Source organism: Meleagris gallopavo, chromosome 10, assembly GCF_905368555.1.
Source record: "Meleagris gallopavo chromosome 10, MGAL_WU_HG_1.1, whole genome shotgun sequence".
NCBI lineage: Eukaryota > Metazoa > Chordata > Aves > Galliformes > Phasianidae > Meleagris > Meleagris gallopavo.
Window position 1 is genome coordinate 7,802,151 of NC_139413.1, and position 13,195 is coordinate 7,815,345.

Here is a 13,195-nt window from a genome sequence, read left to right on the forward strand (position 1 = left end):
CAAATACTTGAATATTAAAACTATATGAATTTCATAGCATACATTACATTAAGTTATTTGAATCATGCCACAAAATATTTTACAGGCAACTGTGAGAATCATGAAAAAATCATATGAATGAGGTGTAGAGTTTTTCCTTCCATCTTTTGGGGAGAATTTGCTGAGGATTCTGGTTTGTTGCCATGAAGGGGTGGATTAGGCCAAAGGCCATATTTTGAGAAATACTTTTGCTTTGTATCCAAAGACAAATATACCGTTTGGTTTATTTTAAAGCAAGAGCCTGTACATTTATTTTTCCCCTTTATATTAAGTTTCTTATATTGCCTCCTTTCTTTTATTACAGACTTGTTCTTCCTTTTTTCTGTCTTAAAATAGATTTGTGAGAAATGCAATTTTTACTCAGGCATCTGGTGTTGATGTTTTTTTCTTTATTACCTGCATACTCATTGGTCTTACAGAGAATATGGCAGATGTAGAAGCCAGAAATATGTCAGAACGCTTGAGATGTTTTTTTTTTTCTCATGTGTGATGCCCAGCAGTTCCTTCTCTGCTGGAATTTGTGAGAAAGGAGATAAACTACTCAAAGAAAAAACATAGATAATTTCTAGGAAAATAATTAAAAGACCATGTTGCACGTGCAGTTCGGTGGAATGCACACATATAGATAATGTTTTGAGATAGTTATTAATAGATTATTTACTTCATCCTCAATCTTTGTTTTATGGTTGTGGTTTAGCTCAAGTCAGGAAGTTCAAAGTTATCACTCTTTTCTGAGTAGTAACAAATGTACACTTCTGATCTTGATAGTTCTTAGCATGTGCCATGCTTCCTCTGTATTGCTATTTAATTTATAGTGTTTTTTTTGGAGGATTGCATTTCATTAGAACACTAGAATATCTGTCTGGCTCAAGTTTTTATTGCAATTTTGCCTTTTTACTATTTAAAAATAAAAATATAGTCTACATCATTAGTACTGTAATGCCAATTACAAAGCACTATCTGCAAGCTAACCTGAAGCCCTGCTTTGGCTACTCCATCAGTGGTTGAAAGAGGTGTACAGCCCATCTTGATTTAATATATTCTCCTGCAATATAGACAGCAATATGGAACTGCCGTGGAAAGCTGTAAATGCTTTATATGAGCAATGCAAAGTCACTGTAAGGAATGTAGAAAGACATAACGCGACCCACACATATTTTGGGGTCATCCAAAAACATAAATGTGATAAAGTTCAGTGGCTTGCTACAGAGAACAGTCAAGTACATTGCTAGTTCTTATAAACACTCGTTGTTGCCCGTGTGAGATACAGCTGATTGAAATATAGTCACAGAAACCTCTTTTTAGTCCCTTTCTTTATATGATTGATTTGGGATTATTATTATTATTATTATTATCACTCCACCTCTGCAGTACTTTATGGTTTCTTAGACTTTTTTCCTAATTGCTTCTGTTCTGGTTTTTTAGCAAGAACAGATTCATTTTTAATTGTTGATCTGAAACTGCTATCTACAGATCTCAATTCAGCAGCAAAATGTGCATCCTTATTATTTATGCTTTTATTGTTTAATGTTACTTCAGATCTGCTTCACATCAGAACTGTACTAAAAAGAAATGAAGACAGTGTGTTTTATCTTTAACTGAAGTTGAGAAAAACAAACTGTCTTTGTGTGTGTCACACCAAATAGGCAGCTATTATAGATAGATTTTTGCTCACTAGTGTGTATATACTTATGCTGGTGGAGGATATAAAATTAGAGTATTGTACGATGAAATATACACAGGGTTGCGCATACTTTAAAAGATCGTTTAAAGTTTAGAGTTTTTATCCTTCCATTGAAACCTGTGGTATTTAATCATCCAGGGCATTCTCTTTAAGGAAGGGTAATGGTCACCTCATATTTTTTCTTTATCTAAAACAAATGGAGAACTAAGGTTTTTGAACTGTAGATACCGCATACTGGAAAAGAAGCTACTGCTATCCTTGCTCCCCCTAGTCATAAGTTTTGCATATTAAGGGAGTATGTTTAAAATAAATAACATGTGTAGTAGATAATAGTGCACCAAGGACATAACTAGGTTAGAACACAATATTGAAGATCTTTCAGCTGTTGGCACTTGATGCCCTACATAAACTAGCAGTGCATGATTCCAGCCAGTTCCAGCTTAATTCTTCTGCAGTTAGCACTGAGGGGAGAGGAGAGGAGTGCTAAAATGTAGGAATCATGGGTGCAAACCTTTATGGTACAGGGAGTGAGGTAATACAAATGAAAATACGCCTCCCAATGCAAGCTGTTCCTCTCTTCATAACAGTTTCTGCCTAGCTTTTTTATGATTCTCAATTTTGTGCAAATCAAAACACTACCTAAATAAGATTTAAGCTATCCTTCTGTTTTAGGCAAAGACCAAAAAATCACAAAATATCACCTACATATTTGCGTCTTTTGGTCAACATGTACGCACGATAGTGAATAGAGTTGATTGTAATAAAACTTATCATCCTGTCTCATCTAAATAAGCTGAATTTACAAAGAGTTCCATTCTTGTATAAGATACTGGGAACTGGCCTGTGAAGATAAACTTGTGTGAAAAGGTGCTTTTCCATTACATAATACATTGCATGAGCACTTGCCAACACTATGTCAGCGTTACACAGTAAATAGTGAAAATACTTGAAATTTTCAAATTTACACCCAGATTCTAGGGCACTCTCTGTGCAGCTAGGAAATTGGAGTTTTATGTTACTTCTGCATAATAAAAATGACTTGAAATGAACTCAGATTTCTCTAAAGTAACTAAGACATATGACATGAAGAAATTGGTAGTATATCTAGATTACTAGCAAGTAGGGGATGGGGAGTGACTGGAATGAAAAAGTCTGTTTCGAAGACTGGTGTCATGATAGCATTTGTCTTAATCTCATGAAGTAACTCAGAATTTGGCCTGTGAGATAGTGAAAACAATACTGAAAGTTTTCTAGACTGTAGAGGTAAGTCAGTCAGATCACCATCTCTGAAAAAAAGGTTTGTCCTGGAATTGACCAAGTTAAGCAGATAGCCGAAGTTACTATCTAGCAATAGTATCTTGGATCTTGGAGCCTGGGATCACATGTTCCTATGCAAATTAAACTCGGCTTACTTCCTTACAGCCTCTCTGTTTGATAACTTGAAAATGCCAAACATACATGAGCCTATATGGGTTTGTCAATGTTTAAGCAGCGTTACTATCCTTACCATCAGTAGGACCGCACTATGAAAGAGAACTGGTGCTCTCAAATATGTCATGATGACTACCAGATAAATGAAAATGCTAACAGGATATGTGATTACAACACTTTTACATCAAATTGGAATACAAACTGCATTATTCTAGGACATGTGAATGTATTAAGTGTTTAGTATATTAAACTGTTTTCTACATTTTAGAGACCTCCTTACTTACCTTTTCCAGTTTGGATAAAGCAAGAGAATAGCAGTCTTTGGCTCTGAATTGCATGAATCTCATATTGGCGGGGTGAGTTAGCTCTGTGATGATGCTTAGGCTTGAGAACAACCTGTATTTCAAAAGAATGTTGCAGTTTTAAGCTTTAATTAGAACAGTTCACAAATGCAAGGCTCTACATAATGCTGTGACTCGTGTTCATGTCCATGTTTTTAATTAAGCACCGGAAAATTTAAGTCTTTTTTTGGCAGCATAAAACGCTCATAATAGACTCTGATATAAGGCTCTAAATTTGTCCTATTATACCAGTAATACATGGCAATCATCAATCATTTTATGTGCTTTTCTTGGAACCTGACCTTAGTGAGGTAATGTCAAATGGATTGCACGGTTGCATTTTTTCAAATTTTTAGTCCTTGTCCTCAGTTTTGTAGGGATGAACTTCACTGAAATAATAATTTATGTAGAGCCTAAATCTGGCAAAATGTATTTCAAAAACTACCTAGCAGTATGTGTCTTAATGGCATCTTACTGCAGTTTCTTTCTGTCTGTATCTATGTCTGTTTAATATAAATTAAATTATATGATTATAGAAATGTTGGACATAGTTATGTTAGCAGTTCTGTTCCTGTGAATAACCAAATATTGTGATCATAGAAGAGAAAATGGAATTGGTAAACTAGCTGAGAATCTGAATGACATCACTTAATGACATTTTGTTTGCACTGTAGCTTGAAAAGTTCTGTGTATGTTCAGTATTTTCTGTGGCAGTTTAGCTAGTGCAGTAGTTATATAAAGGCTATTACATTCTACTAAAGATTAAGCCCTCAGAGAATAGAGCCTACATACATAGGTTAAATACATGGTAAACACACACTTGAGTTGCAACTATGGTATGAGTTCATTTATTTATTTTTTAATATAGGATACAAATGAAAGTCTTGAAAATACTCTGTACATATGAACTTCTATTTCTTAACTAACCTAAGGAAAAAGTCCAGAGGAAGAACATATTTCCTCTTTAAATTCTGTTATTTTCTGTGTTAATTGTGTATCATGTAGCATATAATTACTGAAGTTTCTACTGGCTGGAAATTTTTTCTGGTATTGTTGTGTTAATGGACCAGCGTTCAGGTTTGAAAAACAGTATAATATTTAGGACTAAAAGCAAATTAAACAACTAATGATAAAATGTACACAATCTGAAGAAGATTTGCAAGTTACTAGGTTTCTGCTACAGATGGATTTAGTTAATCACCAAGTTATCAAAGAAGATTACAAAAGATGCTACAAACGTGCTATTGGTAAAAAATCATACCTCTTATTTAAGAGTGCCCTCCAGTGGAAACAGGGAGAAAAAACATTAGAGATTGTCAAAACAAGATTGCCCCTTAACCCTAGTTTAAGGCACTGTCTGCAAGCTTTCAACAGGACCGGCCTATTCTTTGCAGAGATTTCTCTTTTCTTCTTCCTTCTGTTTTCAGGGTTGTTTGTTTGTTTGTTTGTTTGTTTATGCTGATTTGTTCTTTTCCATCCAAAGGATTAAAAATTTCCTTTTTAATTTGATATAACTGTTTGAGTTGCACCTCTTTGCTCCTTTTAACTATAAATCTGATAAGTTAGTGTTGTGTCAGAATTTTAATTGGTATGAAACAACTTCTATCTTTAAAGGTGCTAATAACTATCATGTTATAAACAACACATCCATCTCCTAAGCAAAGCTGGATGGGGATAAATTCTTCTCACTAAACAAGACTAGTAATTCATGTAAATCAAGGAATAATGCCAAAAGAGGCTTATTAGAATTGGCATCTTAGGCCAAACAGCATTACAGTGCAGTGCACTCACTTGCATCATCTCTTCAGGACTGCCTGCAATCCATAATGAGGTCAGCTGATATGAGTCAATGAGATTTAGATAAAATTATATTTTCTGAATAGCTTTATTTCTTAGGACTCAGTTGGAATCTTTTTCATTCGTGTAAATACGTTTGAGAACAGCGTGTATTAGCAAAATTCCAGTGATGTAATATCTTTAATTTAATACTATAGTTTTTGTTCACTGCCTTTGCGCTCCACCATGTCCATCATCTTCTTCATTAGTTTGTTACAGATATTACTAGATAACAAGAAAACTTTAAAGATCTTAGAGTTAATTTATAAAGTTATGTTCATGTGATGAATGTAATTTCTTCTACGGAACAGATGAATGTCACTACTTTACACTGCTTTGAAAAACTTAGTTATTCCTGCATCTTAGTTATCCCTGCAACTTTGATATCATGTAAAAATACAGTGAATACATTGTGTTTGAGGAGGAGTAAATTCAGGAAAAGAGGCAAAACAGAACAGTTTACAAAGTTGACAAGGTTTTCTGAAAACGGTGTTAATTCTTAAAATGTTTATTTTTATTTATTTTGTATTTCTAAAAAGGGCTATGCAGTCTTAGAATTATACTGAGCAGTTGTATGTTTCATACGTGAGTTACAGCTGTCATTTAGTTGTAGCCATTGTGCAGGAAAATTGAATGGTTATACAGCACATTTTACTAGTTGGATATCTATTATATGTAAAGTAATATTGTGATTTTATTTTTTTAGTGTTGGACTAGGTAGAACACAACTATGGGAAAAATCAACTCCTACTTAACAAATTTTATTTACTATTCATTCAATTCTTCAGTTTTATATTTGGGGAAAAAATATTTCTGGAAATCTTAGTGATGCATATCATTGCCTCAGTGAGATATCCTAGCACAATGTGGTTATTATTACTCTTGAATGTTCCATGAATTAAGTTTTAATTAATTATAATTTCTATATTTGATATGTAATTGAGATGCATCTGTGTTAAAATCAAATGCAAATTCAAAATCTCAAAGTTGAAATAGCCAGAAATAAAACTTCTTATGTAGCATAGATTTTGCTTCTTTTGGAGTGCATGCAGTCATGCTAGCACTAATCAACTACACAGCTGGGGGGAAAAAAATGTTGAAATACTTTGGATTTCACATGCTTATTTTTCTTGACCAAACTTTAGTAGGTTTTGGACTTAAGCAGTAGATCAGGGAAGCATTTCTTAGCTGTCTGTATAGTGTATATGTCTGCTTTTGTTTGTGGGTGTTTTTCAAAGATCAAACTGTGTAACGTGACTTCTACCATTTGGTACTTGTTGAATTGAGATACTTACATGAAGCATAGCTTTAATCAGGAGATGTTCTCAAATGATCAGGAGGTCTGTGAACTCTTTGTCACAGCACTGCTTTCTTAGTCGCTTTCCTAGACTTACAATTTTTCACTCTGAATTCAGAAATTCCTTCCTGACTCTGAATATGCTATTGTCACAGGTAATACTGCACTGAAAATCTGATTTCTGTTGAAAAATTAGTATTCAAAATTTATACACAATTAACTTCATACTGATGCATAAGCTGCTGCTTTAGAAGGATCTGTTTTTTGAATTGTCTTTAGCACAAGAACAGCTGCACTAAGAAAAATGTGGGAGTTTTTTTTGACCTGTTTTCAAAAGTAGCATTTGTTCCTTTCCTATAAACCTGAAAATTAGAAATTATCCTCCCGTTTGGGGATGACTTTTGTCTGAGATTTCAAGAGAGTTATGCCAAGAAACAGTTTATAGCTAAGGTTTTTTGCCATGTGAAAAGAAAGGGGAAACAAAAATAAAAACAACATCCTAGTCTGAATACAGAATGCATTCTTAGGTACTTCATGATTAATGAATATGTAAGAAGAGACTGCAAAAAATCTCTTACCTGAAGAGTGTTTGAACATTTACAATGGTCTTAGCATCTGCCATGTAGTCCTCCTCAGCACTCATTGTACTTTCTTTGTCCACCACCACCATATTAGCTGCAAAGGTGACCCCACATCTTAATAAGTCATCTAGGCTTTTGTGAAGAGAAAGAGGGAGAAAGAAATGAACAAGTCACTTAAACTTGAAATGCTTAAAAGATTAGTGAGGGTTGGTACTGACAAATCATGTTGAGTTGCTGGTTCCCTGCAACTCCATGTACATACTATAACTTCTAGTATAGTCTGTGTCAAAAATATGAATTGAGAGAATAGAATATGAATTGTTTTCTTTGAAGTCATAGAGAATACACTTCAGGTTGTTACGGCCAGTCTCCTCTTCCTAAAATTGTAGAAGTATTTCAGAAATTAAAATGAGCCTTTAACAGTTACATGGAAAGACTGTATGTCCTTACATGTTTCATCAACTTGCTTCATTATTTTTGGCAATAAATGGATCTAAAATGCTTGCTCTTTACCACATTTATGTTTCAGTTTCAAAATGTTAATAAGGGTTCTAAGGGAACATCAGAAAAGCCCCTCTTTTATCTATCAGGCTGTTGTTGCAATGCCTTTAGGATCAGCTGTACCTCAGTAGAACATTTCACCTACTGGACAATATCTCCTGTGAAGTTTGACCACAGAAAACCACCTCTGACAACTAAGTTACAGTTGCCAGCGTGCCTTATGTCTAAAATAAGCATATTTTGGAAGCACATTTTGGTTGTTAGTTTCTGTGGGAAAAGTTACTTTTAAAACAATTCTGGAAAAGTTTCAGAAAGGTTTTTTTTTTTTTCCTTTGGTTGGTTTTTGTTTTTGTTTCTGTAATAAAAGCTGCTGGGAACCAAGCAACTCTTAAGTGAAAATGAGAAGAAAGGGTATTTCATGGTTTCCAGGGGAAATTGAAAAGCTACATTTTTCGCATCATTCTGTTTACTTCCAAGGAAGAAAAGCTATTTTGTCATTAGAATTGCTTCTCATTTGGCAGTTGATCTCATCTGTAATATTGTCTTAATTATATTGATTAAATTCCTATTGTTCTCAGTGATCTTCTAAGGCTCCTAAGATTTACATACCCAATTATAAATCTGTAAATCTATAAATTTTAGAATAAGGAAAAGGATACACATTATTGGTGTTTATTTTACATTTTATATGTGTTCTTCCAAAACAAATGCATGGTATAATTTTTGAAACTGCAGTTTAACTGGTGGTTGACTATTAAAAGAAAAATTGTATGATCTATATTAAGAATGTCAGTGCATATGTGGAAACCTGACCTTTCTCTGAGTAATTTAATTACTGAAATAGCAGTAATATAACACTGAACTAGCAGTAAAATAGAAGCATATTCTAAAATGCAACTATATTTTCTGCATTTCAGTGATGAAAAAACTATTCTTTTTTTTTTTGTTGTACTACTACTTTGAGTTACTTTTAAAGATGTGGGGAGTTAGAATTCTAGTAAGTATTTTTATAATTCCATTATCAATATTTCTTAATATTTAACAGATTCATGCACTACTGGAATCTGATCAGTTACATATCTCACATCTTTTACACTTGAAGTCTGTAGATGTTTCTGCTAACTTGGTACATTTTGATGAAGTTCATTCAAGCTATGGATTTCTGTAAAGATGTTTTTCTGCAGGCTACTTGCTTCTAGCAAAAAAGGAGTGGTATATATGAGTAATCTTTTTGTGGTTTTCTCTTCAACTTGGTGACATTTCATGCCAAGTGACCATAGGACAAATGTATTATGTATTTGAAAGGTAGCAGGTGGCGTTATTAAATGCATTGGAAATGAATTCCAGAGACATTAAGAAAGGTACTCTGTATATTTTACATTGTAGCATTTAGCTAAACATGATTGATTTCTATCGGTTATATATGATTTTAAAACATTTAAGAAAACACAGAATAAATATAAAATCTCATTACTGATGAACGTAGATGTCAAAAAATAAACTACAGAATCTGAATGTATTTTAAAATGACTGCATTGTCAGATTTGATGCATAAGTTCATGTTAACAGTACTGCAAACAAAAGAATTTTGCCTAGTAATGTCTTTGATAGACTGTAGTCCTCAGGTTTATGCATTCATTTCTTAAAAATAAAAATAAATAAGACACACCTCAGAACAATTGAAAAAAAACCTGTAGGGAAGCATTTAGTGACTTTCTTTTGAAAGTAAACCCAGTAATTTTTATCAGAATTTAATCTTCCAAGCTAATTAAAAATGGTCTAAGGTTTATTAATTACTTTAGATACTGTGAGTTAATTCAATTAGTCTGCTTCTATGAATTTTCTGTAACTTTTATAGGATAAAGACTTTAAAAAAAATAGTAGCTATTAACAACCCAAGACACATTTTTGCTTTAGAAAAATACATGTAGTAAGTGAAAAACATGTCTATAGATCCACTGCAGATCTCACAGTGATCAAGATATTGCCAAGACAAATCTGTAGCTCTATCACTATTAAAAGTAGCTTTAAAGCCCCTGTTAAAACAGGATGAAATTTTTAAAATGTTGAATATTTAAAATTTTCATTGAAAAAATAGATTCTGCTACTTCTGGGCAGGAAATAAATTATTTGATGTCTGTGTGGAGAATGAGTATTATGGCCTTGCAGCCCCCCTCAAAAGCAGCCACGTAGTGAAGCAAGCTATTTTCTACTTTGATTTGACACTCTAGGCACATGAGCTTACTAAAATGCTAATGAGTCATTGCTCCTCTCTCCCCTTTGTCATTTCTGTCTGATTTTTACATTAAATCTATGTTGCTAAGCTTAGAGATGCAAATATATGCCAGCAGAATTTCTGAAGACAAATATAGGAGTAGGCGAATATTTTATGTAGAGGAAAATTAAGACTGTTGGACACATTTAAACTCATTAGTTTTAGTGTTGTTTGCATTCTATAGCTATTTTACACAGCCCTAATCTGTAAATGATAAAGGATGTCACTAGAATCAGTGCTATTACCTGGCAAATTCTAGAGACGTACTAATAAAATAAATGTTAATGTTTGGGTTTTGAAGATACTAAACGGTGTTCCCTGTCATACTTTTTACAAACAATATCCTTTAGAAGTCAGAAATTTGGAATCTCAAACTATAGCACACAGACACACAAACCATGCATGCAGATAGATCATCTTCAAATATAACGCACACGTAGGCATGCAATGACAATACACAAAACAAGCCACTGACCACTACAATGTTTTCTAACAGTTACTTCACCTACTTGTCGATAGAGCCCACCATGTAGTAAACCATTGGAAACCAACAGATTGCATCCAGAAAATGCATATCTGGCCTAAGCAGCAGATGGGATTACAAAATGAAACACAATATCACAACAGCAGCATCTCTTCTAAAATACTTCAAAAAAAAAAAACAGATAGTTTGGATGGTGGTTTGTTAATTTCAAAAAAACAAAAATAAAAAAAACCCTTGGAAGTATTATCTCTTTACACAGGTAATAAGATTGTAGAAAACTGTGAATTAACAGTGCAGTAATCATAAAGGATGATCAGAATGATCACATGCTTATTAATAAATGCACCTCTTAAATCAGAAAATTTATGGCACAGTACAATTTCAAATATAAAAATGAATTATTGATTTCAAAGATACTCTGCCAAGTTGTATTCCAGTGCATGAATTAGGGATACTTAAAATAAGCAGTGAAAACTTAATGAAAATGTGAAGTAGAATCTTTGAGTTTTAGCTAATAACTCTGATTTAGGTTAATGAGAAAAATTTTGAAGAAAAATATTATTTTAAAAACAGTGTGTGAAATGAAGTTTTTTTGTTTCTTTATTCATAAATTTTACTGGATTTCTTCTTGCATACTGAGAAACTGAAATCTCAAAAAATGCCACATATAGGTAACAGAATAGGCATACTGTAATAGTGGGTTGATAAAAAGAAAAAAGGATTTCAACAAAAAGGCATAGGCAGGTCCATCAAAGGTGGTTGGATTCCTGAGTCCAGTGAAAGAAATAGCAAAACACCAGTTGACTTGAATGGCACCGAGAACTCAGCCTAATATGTGTATAGAAAGCATGCTGGCTTTTCAGGCGGGACTCTGCAACCCACTGAATGCTGGGAGGAGCCACTGCAAATGCAGTGTACAAGGTACAGAAATAAGGATTCTAACTTAATTATCAGCCAAAACTTTTTGCCATTAAAAAGGAATTTTAGGTGTAAAATTATAGCACTGAAGTGTGATAGTTCAAGCTAACCGTTGTGGAAAAGATAGGAAGCACTAGAGGGCATTGTATGTTCACATCACAGATTAAGCATCGGTTTGTAACAAACTTTAAAAACCAGAAATCTTTAAAGAGCAATTCAAGCTTTCACCAAATCATGTAATTCATTTTATGCCATAACATATATACACTTAAAACCTTTGCTTTGCAAACACAAGTGCATACAGCTTCATTTAAAAGCTGTTTGAGGCTAAAATAGAACACTTCATTGCAGATCTTTGCATAAAAAATTGCTTGTAATAAAGCAGAGCGTATATATGCAAACCAAAGTGTCACTTTAGTATCAGTATCTGTACAGCACATCTTCTGATGTAATTTCGTTAAGTCGTAGTTCAACCTCATATTTCTTATCTGGCTAACTTCCATTTTTGTGTCTTCCAAATTGTGGTTCTAAGTATGTAAGCAGTACCAAAGAGCTGCAATTGCAAGTTCTTAAGAAGTACTATGGTTCTCCCCCAGCCTCCTCCCCACCCCCCTACTTCCCCCCGAAAAGTAAATTATTTAAGTTCAGATTATTAATGCAGTACTCTTGTCAGAAGGTTTTTTCTTAAATTTTAAAAAGCTAGTGAAAAAAAGGCTAATAATTTTAGCAATCTCCACACAGATATGGTATTAACAACAATATTATGGGCTCATGTTATTGCAGAGAAAGGGAATTAGAAGGTGGATCCTACTGGCCTAAAGAGCTACTTATCTTAGAATCTAAAATTATGACAAATATCCCAAATAATGCTATTAAATGACTTGTTGTAAAAGCAGTGTTTGAAGTGCAGTTTCATAGATACAAAAATGTTACACTAATTGACTTTTTTACAGAGCTTACGAAGTTAATTTTAGCAACTATTCATATTACTTTAAATATTCTAATATTTCACTGAAACATCACCTGTGAAGAATAAGGACATTAGAATGTAATACAGCCATTTACAGTCAGGAGAAAGTCAGTTTTGTATATAGCAATATAGGTTCTGTATTTTTTCACTTTTTGCAAAGATGTACGTGCCATAATGTTTTTGATTTTAAGTTGGCCATCTGAAGAGTGATCACCTATTAAAGTAATGATAAAATGATTTTAAAATGTATCACAAAGAAAAAAAAAAAGATAGAAATATATTTAAAATCTACATACGGGTTATCCAGGAGTAATACAATGGGATTGAGTTCTTTTTTCGGTCTGTAATAAGCTCTAAGTGGAACGATAAAATTATATAAGCCATTTCCAGCAGTTTCTGCTGCAACAATAATCAATTTATTTTTGAATCCGTAGGCTTTGGCGTCTTCATAGTAGTTATGCTGGCACCCCTAAAATTAAAACGAGAAACAAGTTCAGTGGATATGAATAAAGAGGTTTAGTGGAATGGAAGGTTTTACCACTAGAAATAGAAAATTGTAACAGCTGACCTGAAACAGACCTGATTAGGTAGATGCAAACGCTTGGAGATGAAAAAGTATGAGAAACTTAGTATGTGATAAAGCTCACATCTAAGCAAAAGATGTTCAGATGCAATAGACAAATGTGAATGCAGTTTTATCCAATACCAGAAAACTCCCTTTACCTTATCTAGTCTTAGACAACAGAAGGGTACTTTTTCATGCAGAAGATGACAAAATGTGGGAGAACTTCCAATGTAAGGAGAGTAAGGAGGATAGCCTTTGGCATACCTAGTAGAA

The 13,195-nt window shown here is 33.4% G+C and overlaps 1 protein-coding gene across 1 annotated transcript in view; it reads right to left on the minus strand.

Moving 5' to 3' along the window:
- Positions 1–13,195, minus strand: part of KCNT2 (potassium sodium-activated channel subfamily T member 2) — a 123,230-nt gene that overhangs the window by 22,220 nt on the left and 87,815 nt on the right. The window contains exons 20-23 of the mRNA XM_085231521.1: positions 13,081–13,186; positions 12,654–12,826; positions 7,207–7,341; positions 3,439–3,550 (exon numbers count right to left, since the gene is read on the minus strand). Coding sequence (XP_085087647.1) covers positions 3,439–3,550; positions 7,207–7,341; positions 12,654–12,826; positions 13,081–13,186 — 526 coding nt within the window. The remainder of the gene's footprint in view (positions 1–3,438; positions 3,551–7,206; positions 7,342–12,653; positions 12,827–13,080; positions 13,187–13,195) is intronic.